The sequence below is a fragment of the Corvus cornix genome, chromosome 1, assembly GCF_000738735.6.
Source record: "Corvus cornix cornix isolate S_Up_H32 chromosome 1, ASM73873v5, whole genome shotgun sequence".
NCBI classification, from domain to species: domain Eukaryota; kingdom Metazoa; phylum Chordata; class Aves; order Passeriformes; family Corvidae; genus Corvus; species Corvus cornix.
In genome coordinates, this window is record NC_046332.1 from 117,605,836 (window position 1) to 117,620,093 (window position 14,258).

A 14,258-nucleotide genomic window follows, 5' to 3' on the forward strand; every position below is an offset into this window, starting at 1 on the left:
CTAGACTTGGTTTTTGTTTTGTCTTCCCTCACTAACTTAAATATTAATGAATTTATTAATGTTGCAAGGGAACCTGCTGCATTAAAGCCCAATGAAGGGAGCAGTGCAACTTGTGTGTTTGTAACCATATTTTGACTTGTAAATCTGTTCCACATGCGGGGCCAGGCTCAGATTCTACATCTGCCACTCAGTTCTGTCCTCACAGATCCCCAGGGTGATTTTATCTGCCTCAGCTGAGAACCTTCACCCCATCCTGGCTGATTCTACAGGGCTAAGCACAGCTTTGTGAGTGTGCTCCTTAATTCCTGAGCAGGATTCCCAGGACACTCCCTGCCTGGGTTTCCTCACTCCTGTTTTTCTTCAGTGGTCTGTGCTGTGTTTTTTCTGGGAAGCTGGAAGCATGAGGCTTTCACAGGACATGAAGCTGAGTCATGGGTTGGTTAAACTGGAGCCAAACCAGTACGTGGGAGCTCAGGTCCCACAGAGTGAGCTGGGCAAAAGTACAGCCCATGACAGTGAGCAGAGTTAGCCATGGAATCATGGAATGGTTTGGGATGCAAGGACCTAAAAGCCCATTCAGTCCCACCCTCTGCCAAGGGCAGGGACCTGTCCCAGGGTGCTCCCAGCCCCAATGTCCAGCCTGGCCTTGGGCACTGCCAGGGATCCAGGGGCAGCCCCAGCTGCTCTGGGCACCCTGTGCCAGGGCCTGCCCACCCTGCCAGTAACCATGTAAAATGCAGTTCTTTGTGGGAAGCAGGCTCTGTGATTGGAATTTGTGCCACATGGGATGGATTTGGGAGGAGGGGAGGGAGGCAGGACACACAGAGCTCTCCATTCGCTGGGCACGTGAGAACTGGAAAGCTGAAGAGCAGTTTCCTAAACTGAGTGGCGGAACTGGGAAAGCTCCAGGAGGGCACCGCTAATCTGGGACTGCTCCTTCCCTGGTATGGCACACCCTGAAGGTTCTGTGTGCCCATCCCTGACCTTGGTGTGGAACCTTGGCAGAGCCAGGAATGCTCCGCAGCACCCACAGGTGAGGGTTGCGGCTGTGGCTGTCCTGGCAGAGCTGTGCTCTGGGTGTGACGTGGCCTCTGTATCCGCAGCCCCCGGAGCTGGAGCAGCTGGGCAGGGTGGTGGAGCTGGACAGTGACATGGCCGACATCACCCAGGAGCCAGCCCAGGAGCCCTTGGCAGAGGACGCCCTGGCAGAGGAGCAGGAGGCAGTGCCGGCATCCACCCACATCGCATCCACCCAGGGCATCAACCCCTACGTCCTGCAGGTCAGTGTCCTCCTGCCCCTTGACCTCCCCAGGAGAGGGCTTGGGAAGTGGAGCACTTCTCAAGGATGGATTTGCCTCCCCAAGGGTATTCACACACCAGCTTGTAATGATCCCGTGGTGTGGGATTGAGCTCACACAGCCCATCTCGCTGTTCTGGGGGAAGCCTCGCACGTGGGAGGCTCAGTGCTGATGTGAACCACCTTAAAGCCAGAACTCGAGTGTGGGCACTGCAATAAGCTGAACTAATACCAGAGCAGCTGCCTTGGGCCCCTTCTCCCTTGGTGGAGAAAAAGGTGTTGGGATAACTGGTCTTGGTTTGGGGCTTGGTGTTGATGCTTTTATTTCACAATACCACAGAAGGTTAAGGTTGGGGAAAAAACATAAATCCCATCCAGTGCCACCCCTGCCATGGCAGGGACACCTCCCACTGTCCCAGGCTGCTCCAAGCCCCAATGTCCAGCCTGGCCTTGGGCACTGCCAGGGATCCAGGGGCAGCCCCAGCTGCTCTGGGCACCCTGTGCCAGGGCCTGCCCACCCTCCCAGGGAACAATTCCTGCCCAGTCTCCCATCCAGCCCTGCCCTCTGGCACTGAGAAGCCATTCCCTGGCTCCTGGCCCTCCAGGCCTTTGTAATTTTTGTGGAAGGACAGTACCTTGAACACTCTTAGGCTTCTATGTGTAATAACAAATAGACAGAAGTTATTCCTTAAGATGACAAACAGCAGACAGAGCTAAGATCTAAGAAATCAGGATTATTTTGGGATGTCACCCCCATCCCCAGCAAGTCCTGTGCACTGATTTAACCAGTAGTTGTAAAACCTCATCCATCAGGTGACGAGCCTGAGCTGTGCCTCCACCGTTCCTTGGAATGTTTGCAGCATGGCTGTGTTGTTTGGTCATGTGCTGCACGTAGGAGTTTTTTTGGGTGGGAAGAACTATTTTGATGAGCTTAGTGAGCTGCTGCTGTGGGAGGGATTGCTGATGTTCTGGCTTGGCTTCCCACATGCTCAGATCATGAAAGCTTCCTTGCTTGCTGATGATGACGACCTGGATTTGATCCTGGATTATCCTGGGAAGCAGCCTGTCAAGATGGACACTTCCCAAGAGATCTGCTCCCCGAGGCTTCCCATTTCAAAATCACAAGGACAGAAAAGACACACAGGTATGGTGAGAAACCACAGATTGTGTGAAGAAAGTTGCATTTTAACATGAACAGGCAAAATCCCGGGGTGTGCAGCAGTTCCTTCCTGCCACTCCTTCCTCCTCTGTTCACCCCTGCCCTGAGGGCTGTGAGTGCTCTGGTGCCTGGAGCACCTCCTCACCTCCTCCTCTGATGCTTGCACTGCTCTTTTGGCTATTTTTTTTTTTTTTTTTTAAGATCTCCCAGAGGCACCAACTTTGCAGCTTGGTTTGGAGGTGGCCTGTGGTGGGTCTGCTGTGGGCACCAGCTGTGCCCAGCACAGGGTAGCCCCTGCCAGATTCCCCCGGTGCCCAAACCTTGCCCCTTACACCCAGTGCTGCACCTACTAAATGGTGCTTTCCTTAGGGATATTGAGGAATACCTCTGGGAGCAAGCAGGAGGATGCTCCCTGATTGAGAAAACCCATTAATTCATATCTGTTAATCAATTCCAAGCCCACGTGATTGACAGGAACAGACCTGAGGTGTGTGTCGGGCCAGCGTGAGCCCTGCTGATCCGTGTCTGACACCCCACTTCTGGTCTGATGTCCCTATTCCAACATTAAATTAGGGACTTCTTTGGGAATGGCCCAGTTTGGGGTGGGGCTGTGCCTTTCCCGTTCCTGGGAGCACCCCATGTGTTCCTTTGGGCAGTGCTGGAGGGTCAGCAGGACTCAGCACTGCAGACAGTCACACTGAGCTCCATGTTCCCGTCACACCATCCAAATGTTTGCCACTGGCTGCTCTGGGAATTCCAGGCATTCCTGAAATCCCTTTCAATGTCCCAGTGTGCCAGAATCTCCCCTGAAATCCATGTGCCCTTCCACTGAAACGTTCCTCCTGCTTCTCCCCACCAGTTGCTGGGCTGCTGCAATCCAAGTTTGCCAATGTCCTTTTCCAAGCACCGAGTGCTGCTGTGGCAGATGCCAAGGGCCCGAGGACTTTGGGCAGCCCCCCCTCTGCTGCCCTGTGGTCGGCGGCGTCCCCGCTGGCCTCGGCGTTCGCCGTGCCCCCCGCAGTGCCCGAGGTGCAGGTGAAGGCAGTCGGGGTCCGCAGGCAGCGCGGGCTCGTCCCTCTGGAGAGGTCCATCACCTATGGAAAAGGGAAGCTCCTGATGGATATGGGACTCTTCATGGGGCGCTCGTTCCGTGTTGGTTGGGGACCCAACTGGACACTGGTCAATTGTGGAGATCAGTTGAGTGGCTCGAGTGAAGTGGAAGATGCTCAGCTGGAGTCCGTGGAATATGGATTCCTGCCGACTCCCGTGGCTCCCAAATCGTGAGTAGTGGCTTCCTTCGGGGTGGGTGTGGCATGCTTGCTCTTGGTGGCTGACAGGATCCTGCCTGCAGCTCGCTGTCCTTCTGACGTGCAGGAGTGGTGCAGGATGGTGTTAGCCGTGGAGATCTCCTCCATGGCTCTTCTCCACAACAGCATCTCTGTCAGATCCTGCAATAGCATAGTAAGAGGATTTCTTTTTTTAACCAAATAGCACTGTCACCCAGCACAAGGTTACAGAGAAAGTTCAGAGTTGTTGTCCAGAAAGCTTCCAGTCTCTTGTTTCTCCCTGAGGACATCTGCCCTACCTGAGGAAGTTCTTGTTCAGCTTCTCAGTTCCCAGACACCTTCAATTCTGCCTGTGCATCCAGTGGCACACAGGCTTTAGGGTCTCCATACCTGAACTTGACTGGAATATAGCCCAGTCCCACCATTTAAGTGCAGCCAAAAGCTTGTCTGGATGTTCTGCAGCGTATCTGAAGTGCTGAGGAATGAGCTGGGGTGAAGGTGTGCTCGCTGCCTTTGGAGAGCTCAGTGAGTCACGGTTTATTCGCCACATCATAGAAGGTTTGGGCTGGGAGGGACCTTAAAGACCATCTTGATCCAACTCCCTGCTGTGGGCAGGGACACATTCCACTACCCCAGGTTGTTCAGGGTCCCAAAGCCTGGCTCCAAATCCCAGTATCTCACCAGGATCGTTGTGCCTTGGGTCATGTTTTACTGTCATGTTAATTAGGACAAGCTGCAGGATGAGCTGCTCCACTTGCATGGGGAACATGCAGGACATTTGCTACCTGGTCTGTCTTCTCTTTTCCTCCAGACTCACAGAATCCCCTTTCAAGGTTCATGTGGAAAAGTTGAGCTTGGAGCAATGGAAGATGGACAGAGACAAGGAGCTGTATCTCACCCCTCTGGAGATAAAGCTGAAGCACAGCACTGTCCATATGGATGAGCCCTGTCCCCTCCTGGCCCCCAATCCTGGGGTCTCTGCTATCCATGACTATGCTGACTGGGCCAGGAAAGCATCTGAGGATCCCACTGTGGCAGAGAGTGAGTATGAAATGATTCTTTTCACAGAGTGGTTTAGGCTGGAAAAGCCCTCCCAGCCCAGCCAGGCCCAGCTGTGCCCCATGCCCACCTTGTCCCCAGCCCAGAGCACTGAGTGCCACCTCCAGCCCTTCCTGGGACATCTCCAGGGACGGGCACTCCAAGCCTCCCTGGGCAGCCCCTTCCAAACACACTGGGGACAATGACCCCTCCAGGGTGGGGCAATGAACCTGCCAGGGTTACCATCACATGAGCCCCTCTGAGTTCTGTGCTTTCACTCCTGATGCTGGGTGTGTGTCCCCACAGCCGTTGTGAAGCACTGGTGCTTGGCCTGGACGTTATGTGAAGCTATTTGGGGCAACCTGAAGGAGCTGGAGGCCAGCCTGGAGGAGCCCAGTGAGTATGTGCTGGCCCTGGAGCGCCGCAGGGCCTTCTCGCGCTGGCTTTCGGAGACGGCGGCCGGGCGCATCGAGGACGAGGTGTCCCTGTCCCGGCACGGCAGCCACGTCGAGGCCGTGTTCAGCTGCCTCACCGGGAAGAGAATCGGCGAGGCCTGCAGGCTGGCACAGCAGGCAGGTGAGCACCCCAGGCTGCTGGGCACTGCCCAGGCTCCCCAGGGAATGGGCACGGCCCCGAGGCTGCCAGAGCTCCAGGAGCGTTTGGACAGCGCTGCCAGGGATGCCCAGGCTGGGATTGTTGGGGTGTCTGGGCAGGGCCAGGGGTGGGACTGGGTGATCCCTGTGGGTCCTTCCTACTCAGGATATTCCCTGATTCTTTAAGTCTCAGCTTTTGTATAGAGGAGGAAGGAGATGCACAAAGAGAGTTTAAACTCTGAGAGCTCATAGTCACTGGCTGCTCTGCATGTGGAATGTTCCCTTGTCAGTGACCACAAAATCATGGAATGGGCTGGGTCGGAAGAGACTTTAAAGATTATCCAGTCCCACCCCCTGCCATGGGCAGGGACTCCTTTCACTATCCCAGGTTGCTCCAAGCCCCGTTCCACCTGGCCTTGAAGATTGGGTAGGAGCTGCTGGAGTCCCCAGTTCCCCTCACTCTGGCTCTGTCAGCTACCCCCAGTTAGGAAGTGCTGCTGGATTGCATTTGGAACTGGGAGTGTTTGTAGTCACTCCTTTGAATTTTTAATGAATCTTCTTTTTAATTGAGCTTCTGTTCAGATGTTTTACATTTGGGTTAAAAACATGTATTTTCAGAGCCTTATGGCAGGTTTTATCCCTGTCTGTTGTACCAGCTCACATTAAACTTCATTTGTCTCCCTTGAGGACACTGCTCTACCCCTTCCTCTGTCTCCTCCTCCTGGTCCTGTTTTCCCAGGCGTTTATGGAGTGGTTTATTTTGTAAGAAATAGTGGAGTTGTGCCCTCCTCATCCCTGAAAGTGTTCCATCCCCTAGTGGATGGAGCTTGGAGCAGCCTGGTCTAGTGGAACGTGTTCCTGTCTATGGCAGGGGCTGGAACGGGATGAGTTTCAGGATCCCTCCCAACCCAAAGCCTCCTGGGCTCTAAGCTGTGCCCGCAGCCCGGGTGTGCAGCCGTGTCCCAGGCTCACAGCGTGTCCCTGCAGGTGACCACCGCCTGGCCCTGCTGCTGTCACAGCTGGCCGGGAGCCAGCCTGTGCGGGACCTGCTGACCCTGCAGCTCGTGGACTGGCACCGCCTGCACAGCGACCGCTTCATCCAGGAGGAGCGGCTGCGCCTCTTCGCGCTGCTGGCGGGGAAGCCGGTAAGGATGGACCCCCGAGCCCCTCAGAGCCCTCCCCACACAGCCACGGGCAGTGCAGGGAGGGGGCTGCTCGCCCAGGGCCACCTCCTGCTGCTGCACACCCGGTGAGGTACCCACATATGAATATCGATCTCATATCGATATCCAACTGAGATGGACAAAAACTCTCTAACAGTTCAGAGTTAGAAAGTGCATGTTTGATTTGGCACCGGGCACTGCGTGGGATAGCTCCCTAAGACGCAGGGCCCCGATCCAAGCAAACATGATACCTTTTATTTCCAAATATTATGAATATCCAAAATACAAATGTATATTCATAACATTAACACCTCCCATTCTCCGCTTCATATGGAAATGAGCTTAAATGTCATTAAGCATGCATAGTGTGTGTCCTGAATGGAGTCGGTGGTCTTGAATTGGGTCAGTGGTCCTAAAAAAAGATGAAGTAACTCATCTTCCTTATTTTGACCTTTTTGCCTTTCTGAGCTTTAACAATCCTAATTACTTTAGTGACCTCTAAGTTTCTTTTTGCGTGGCTTTTGAACGGGTTCCCACCAAGGGAGGAAATTGGTAATTGTCCTTGTTCCCTACACCAACTTAGCAATGTTTTATTCCTAATTCTAAGCACAGCTAAACAAACATGCAAATGACAGATCATCAGTTATTTGGCAATCAGTTACTAACATTTAAAACCCTATTTCAGGTCCAGCTCTCCAAACTATTTTATTTAACTCTCACTGGGCTCAAATTCTTTCCTATTCCACCCATTCCAACCCAGCTAGCCTATAACTAAAATCTTTATGTTTCTTCTAAATCTGTGTTTCACCGGCCCGTGAGGCAGGCCTGTGGCTGAGCAGGGTTTGTGTCCCCAGGTGTGGCGGCTCTCCGAGAGGATCAGCATCAATGTGTGCTCGCTGCTGGACTGGAAGCGCTGCGTGGCCGTGCACCTCTGGTACCTGCTGCCCCCCACGGCATCCATCTCCAAGGCCCTGGCCATGTACGAGTCGGCCTTTCAGGTGGGTCACTCCCTCCTGCCCAAAAGGAGCCCTTCAGGCTGCTCCTGCCTGTCTGGTGGGGCACAGAGGCTCCTATGAGCAGCCAGGAATCGCTGAATGTGGGATTGAGTATAGGACAAGGGGGAATGGCTTCCCAGTGCCAGAGGGCAGGGCTGGATGGGAGATTGGGCAGGAATTGTTCCCTGGGAAGGTGGGCAGGCCCTGGCACAGGGTGCCCAGAGCAGCTGGGGCTGCCCCTGGATCCCTGGCAGTGCCCAAGGCCAGGTCGGACATTGGGGCTGGGAGCAGCCTGGCACAGTGGGAGGTGTCCCTGCCATGGCAGGGGTGGCACTGGATGGGCTTTAAGGTCCTTTCCAACCTGAACCATTCTGTGATTCTATAGAATCATAAATTCTGTGGAGAAAACTCATTTATGGAGTGTTTCCAGGTTTTGTCTAGCTGTTTGACAGTTGGAGAAAATTAGGAAGAGGGACAGTGGTCAGCAGCAGGAAGGCCCTTTTGAGCCAGGCAGCCTGTTTTCCCACTGGGCTCATTAATCCTCAGCTGCCTTGTCCAGCAGCCTGTGGTGCCCCACACCCTGTGTGTGCCCCCCCAGCCCCGGTCCCACACCCCGTGTGGCTCCATGCATTATGCAGAGCCCTGAGTGCTGCTGCAGAGCTCTCAGCTCTCTGTGCAGCAGGACAAAGGGTTCTGCTGAAAAACATATTTAATGATTTAACTAAAGCCAGCTCAGCCCTCCATCCTCAAGGCAGCCTAAGCACAGCAGCAAGTCTGGAATCTTGTCACTGATGCTTGCTTCAATATTTAGTGTTCTCTGTGTACAGTGTCCAGCACTTCTAAATACTCACCTCTGGTGAAAGTTTTCAGTTAAACTGTTCTGACTGACTCAGTGAGTTCAGTGCTGCTCTTGGCTGCCCAGACCCTGCTTAGCTACAGAGAGAAGGCTCACTGGGATGCACCTGCTTCATTTCATCAAGCCCTATGTGGTTTTCCAGCTATAAAATCCTTCAGGAATACAGGCTGTGTGTGAGAGCTGGCTGTACCTCCAGGCAGGGGTTTGTAAGAGCTCAGTGTGAGACATGAGCCTGCCAGAGCATTTTGGGTTCAGGTTTTTCATGTTGGTCCATAGTTCTGGGGAGGTTCCAACTGCAGGTGCAGTTGGTTGCACCTTCTTTGGAGCAGAAGGATTCTCCTGAGCCTGCTGAGCTGTGGAATTCAGTTTTGGTCAGAATATTATCCTTAAACTTACTGTTAAAACTATGTCCCTAGAACACCTCAGAGTGTGAAAAATACGCCTGCTGTCCTCTGCCTCCTTACCTGGAAGATTCTGGGTGTGTCATTGAAGAAGATGACAATGCAGGAAGGCCCCTGAGAGATGTCTGCTTCCATTTGTTAAAGCTCTACAGTGACAGGTAAGTGGGCAAAGAGTTCAATGAGTATTTAGAAAAATCATGATCAGTCAGTGACTTCCTGAGTTCACAAAGCAGGGCTATGAAATCAGCCTGAACCGCTTAGAGCAGTCCAAAATCAGCCCCACATGTACCCCCTGACAGAAGGTGGTGTCACACCTGGGGATGGTAGACATGGGGAACCTTAGGCTTTGGGGCACATCTGTGGGCTTTTTAGGTCCTTTCTGTGTCTGAAGAGTGCAGGAAGGCTTCTCTGTAGCTGCCTGTTTTGAAGGCAGTGAGAAATCTGCAGGGGAGCACCTACAGAGGAAAAGGGGTGATAGTCTGGGTGCAGACTCAAAGGAATTTTAGTAGTAAATACTGTTGTTTTTCTTCTTACAAAACAAAAACCAAACACCCACACCGATATAAATCACACACATGGAGGTGGGTGAAGGGAAGGGATTGGATTTGATTTTGTGGGCACAATCAGCTCTTGGAGTTGCCACTGTTTTCCTCTCCAGGTCCTATGAGCTTGACCAGCTGCTGGATCCCAGGAGTGTCACCTCTGACCCGCTGGATTTCCGCCTCAGCTGGCACCTGTGGGAGGTGCTCCGGGCCCTGAACTACTCCCACCTGTCCCAGCAGAGCTGGGGGGTGCTGAACACCAGCTATGCTGCCCAGCTGGAGAGCGAGGGGCTGTGGGAATGGGCCGTGTTCGTGATGCTGCACGAGCCTGACACGCAGTGAGTGACCCTGTGTGACTGCTCTGGGCCTTGGCACACCGTGAGTGACCCTGTGTGATTGCTCTGGGCCTTGGCACACCGTGAGTGACCCTGTGTGACTGCTCTGGGCCTTGGCACGGTGTGAGTGACCCTGTGTGACTGCTCTGGGCCTTGGCACACCGTGAGTGACCCTGTGTGACTGTTCTGGGCCTTGGCACACCGTGAGTGACCCTGTGTGACTGCTCTGGGCCTTGGCACGGTGTGAGTGACCCTGTGTGACTGCTCTGGGCCTTGGCACACCGTGAGTGACCCTGTGTGACTGCTCTGGGCCTTGGCACACCGTGAGTGACCCTGTGTGACTGTTCTGGGCCTTGGCACGGTGTGAGTGACCCTGTGTGACTGCTGTGGGCCTTGGCACGGTGTGAGTGACCCTGTGTGACTGCTCTGGGCCTTGGCACACCGTGAGTGACCCTGTGTGACTGCTGTGGGCCTTGGCACGGTGTGAGTGACCCTGTGTGACTGCTCTGGGCCTTGGCACACCGTGAGTGACCCTGTGTGACTGCTCTGGGCCTTGGCACACCGTGAGTGACCCTGTGTGACTGTTCTGGGCCTTGGCACGGTGTGAGTGACCCTGTGTGACTGCTGTGGGCCTTGGCACAGTGTGAGTGACCCTGTGTGACTGCTCTGGGCCTTGGCACATCGTGAGTGACCCTGTGTGACTGCTCTGGGCCTTGGCACGGTGTGAGTGACCCTGTGTGACTGCTCTGGGCCTTGGCACATCGTGAGTGACCCTGTGTGACTGCTCTGGGCCTTGGCACGGTGTGAGTGACCCTGTGTGACTGTTCTGGGCCTTGGCACACCGTGAGTGACCCTGTGTGACTGCTCTGGGCCTTGGCACGGTGTGAGTGACCCTGTGTGACTGCTCTGGGCCTTGGCACACCGTGAGTGACCCTGTGTGACTGCTCTGGGCCTTGGCACGGTGTGAGTGACCCTGTGTGACTGCTCTGGGCCTTGGCACACCGTGAGTGACCCTGTGTGACTGTTGTGGGCCTTGGCACGGTGTGAGTGACCCTGTGTGACTGCTCTGGGCCTTGGCACGGTGTGAGTGACCCTGTGTGACTGTTCTGGGCCTTGGCACGGTGTGAGTGACCCTGTGTGACTGTTCTGGGCCTTGGCACACCGTGAGTGACCCTGTGTGACTGTTCTGGGCCTTGGCACAGTGTGAGTGACCCTGTGTGACTGCTCTGGGCCTTGGCACACCGTGAGTGACCCTGTGTGACTGCTCTGGGCCTTGGCACACCGTGAGTGACCCTGTGTGACTGCTGTGGGCCTTGGCACGGTGTGAGTGACCCTGTGTGACTGCTCTGGGCCTTGGCACACCGTGAGTGACCCTGTGTGACTGCTCTGGGCCTTGGCACGGTGTGAGTGACCCTGTGTGACTGCTCTGGGCCTTGGCACACCGTGAGTGACCCTGTGTGACTGCTCTGGGCCTTGGCACACCGTGAGTGACCCTGTGTGACTGTTCTGGGCCTTGGCACACCGTGAGTGACCCTGTGTGACTGCTCTGGGCCTTGGCACACCGTGAGTGACCCTGTGTGACTGCTCTGGGCCTTGGCACGGTGTGAGTGACCCTGTGTGACTGCTCTGGGCCTTGGCTCTGGGCTCAGTTCTAAAGACCTGTGGCTGTCGTGGTTTCTCCCACATGGAACTGTGCACCCGGAGGGCTCTGTGCCACTTGGGAAAACCCCGGAATCCCAGACTGGGTTGAGGTGGGAGGGGCCTTGTAGCCCATCTCGTTCCAATGTCCTGCTCCTTGTGGTGAAGTGACCTTGTGGTGGGTGACAGGAAGGGGCTCGTTGCAGCTCAGGCTGCTCTCTCTCCCCAGCATCCGGGAGAAGGCCGTGCGGGAGCTGCTGAGCCGGCACTGCGCCCTCGCCGACACCCCCGAGTCCTGGGCCAAGGAGACCTTCCTGACACAGAGGCTCTGCGTCCCCCCTCACTGGATTCACGAGGCCAAGGCAGTTCGGGCAAGGATGGAGGGTGACAAGCACAAAGAGGCCCTTTTCCTGTTCAAGGCTGGGCACTGGAACCAGTGCCACAAGCTGGTTGTCAGGCACTTAGCCTCAGGTGGGTCTGTGCTGCTCCTCTTGCATCCTGCTCTCTGAGCAGCACACACAGGCACATGGCAGGAGTAGGAGTGGATTGCCAAGGCTGGAGCCCCTCTGCTCTGGAGCCAGGCTGGGAGAGCTGGGGGTATTCACCTGGAGCAGAGAAGGCTCCAGGGAGAGCTCAGAGCCCCTTGCAGGGCCTAAAGGGGCTCCAGGAGAGCTGCAGAGGGACTGGGGACAAGTGGAAGGGGGTGGGACTGGATGATATTTAAGGTCCCTCCCAACCCAAACCAGTGAGTGACTCCATGATTCCAAGGCATGGGGCGGGGGGGGGGGACAGTGAAGAGATCAGGCTGGGTTTGGAGCAGCAGGATTAGCACAGAGGGCCTGACAGTTCCAAACCAACTCTCCCTGGGTACCTGGTGTGGTGCTTTTCCTGGGCAGACAGGGAAGCAGGGCAGTGCTTTCCCTCTGCACAGCCCCACCTTCCTGGGGCACAGGGGCAGCAGTGACCTTCCTGTTCCCTGATCCTCTGGGTGTCCCTGCTGTGGGAGATGGGATGGCCTCTGTTCCTAACTCCTGTTCTCTCCAGATGCAATTATCAACGAGAACTACAAGTACCTGAAAGGATTCCTGGAAGACCTCGCGCCTCCAGAGCGCAGCGCGCTCATCCAGGACTGGGAGCTGGCGGGGCTGGTCTACCTCGACTACATCCGTGTGAATGAGATGCTGGACAGGATTCAGCAGGTAACAGGCAGCTGCTTTGCCTGGGCTTTGGAAGCTCACACAGAGTCTGGATTGAAGCTGTTTCTGACTGCTGATGGGGGGGAGTTGGTGCTTGTCTTTGGCAGGCACTTCAAACAGAACATGGGCATCTCTAAAACCAGGGCTTTGCTATCTGCTGTCACAAGGGGTGGCTGTGCCCTGCACATGTGCTCTGTGGGTGTGTGACAGTGACAAATGAGAGGGACGGGACAAACCCAGCAGTCTCCTTGTCTGGTCTAGGCTCCCCCTTTGCCTGCTCTGGTGTTAATTCAGGCAGGTTTTTGGTGTAGTGTCACCTGGTAGGTGAGTTTGGCTCTGGCTGTGCTGCCTCAGAGCTGACTCGTTTGCTTGCAGCTGGATTGTTCCACCTACGAGCTGGAGCGGTTACACACCAAAGTGACGTCCCTGTGCAACAGGATAGAGCAGCTGCAGTGCCACAACGCCAAGGACCGCCTGGCTCAGTCGGGTATGGTGACATCCCTGTCCAGCAGCTGCCTGGGACAGCCTGGCTGACACCTGGGCTGCAGCTGTATCCCAAATCCACTGAATCATTTAGGTTGGAAAAGACCTTTCAGGCTGAGTCCAGCCATTCCCCAGTACTGCCAAGGCCACCACTGACCCATGTCCCCAAGTGCCACATCCACAGGGCTGTGAAATCCCTCAAGGGATTGGGGCTCCACCACCTCCCTGGGCAGCTGTGCCAGGGCTGGACAGCCCTTCTGGGAAGGAATTCTCCCAGTATCCACCCTGAGCCTCCCCTGGCCCAGCCTGAGGCCGTTCCCTCTCCTCCTGTCCCTGTTCCCTGGGAGCAGTGCCCGACCCCCCCGGCTGCCCCCTCCTGTCAGGGAGTTGAGGAGAGTGAGAATGTTCCCCCCTGAGCCTCCTCTTCTCCAGGCTGAGCCCCCTCAGCCCTTTGGGGGAAATAATTCTCCCCAATATCCAAGGAACCGGCTGTTTCCTCTCCCCCTGTGGCTGCAGTGCCTGTGCTGAGGGAGGGGATGGGGAAAGGACAGCATGATCCACATGCCTTCACTCCCCAATTGCTGCCCACCCCGTCAGTCCCTCCTCGGGGGTTCGCTGTGCAGCGCTCCCGCAGCGCAGCCCACGCAGAGCCCGCTGTCCCTCTCTTGCAGACATGGCGAAGCGCGTGGCCAACGTGCTGCGGGTGGTGCTGAGCCTGCAGCAGGGCCCGGAGCCGGGCCCGGAGCCGGCGGAGCCGCGCGTGCCCCTGCGGCTGCTGGCCCCGCCACATCGGCCGCCTGCCCATGCCCGAGGACTACGCGCTGGAGGAGCTGCGCGGCCTCACCCAGGCCTACCTGCGGGAGCTGGCCCTGGCCGCGCACTGACCGCCGGCGGCCGGCCGGGCCTCAGCCTGGCCAGGACTGAACCAGGACTAGTTCTGGGACGAGCAGAGAATGCAAAGCCGCTCGCTCGGAAATTGCTCCGCTTGGGTCCCAGGGTCCTGCCCCAGCGGCCTCGGCCCTGGCACTGCCCCGTGCTCACGGAAGGTCTTTATGCATGAGGAGTATCGAAAGGTTTTTATCAAAAAAATATAAATAAATGCTCTAGATTATTTTCCTGTCTTTTTGAAAACAATAAATAAAATGTTTATAGTACTCCCCTGGGTTCCTTTGCTTTTTAAGGCAGGGCTTGGGTTTGTAGGTGTGTGTCCCTTGCTCTGTCACCCTGGGGTGGTGGGGCTGATTGGGTGGGGGCACAGCAGAGCCCCAGGAATGTC

General features: G+C 55.8%; 1 protein-coding gene across 1 annotated transcript in view; it reads left to right on the plus strand.

Moving 5' to 3' along the window:
* Nucleotides 1-13,960, plus strand: part of NUP98 (nucleoporin 98 and 96 precursor) — a 36,062-nt gene extending 22,102 nt beyond the window's left edge. Inside the window, 14 exon segments of the mRNA XM_039554116.1 lie at nucleotides 1,104-1,280; nucleotides 2,291-2,441; nucleotides 3,316-3,736; nucleotides 4,554-4,783; nucleotides 5,087-5,356; nucleotides 6,361-6,518; nucleotides 7,391-7,534; nucleotides 8,804-8,946; nucleotides 9,447-9,668; nucleotides 11,533-11,774; nucleotides 12,348-12,502; nucleotides 12,875-12,986; nucleotides 13,654-13,766; nucleotides 13,768-13,960. Coding sequence (XP_039410050.1) covers nucleotides 1,104-1,280; nucleotides 2,291-2,441; nucleotides 3,316-3,736; nucleotides 4,554-4,783; nucleotides 5,087-5,356; nucleotides 6,361-6,518; nucleotides 7,391-7,534; nucleotides 8,804-8,946; nucleotides 9,447-9,668; nucleotides 11,533-11,774; nucleotides 12,348-12,502; nucleotides 12,875-12,986; nucleotides 13,654-13,766; nucleotides 13,768-13,866 — 2,637 coding nt within the window. The 3' untranslated portion in view covers nucleotides 13,867-13,960.
* Nucleotides 13,961-14,258: the final 298 nt, after the last annotated feature.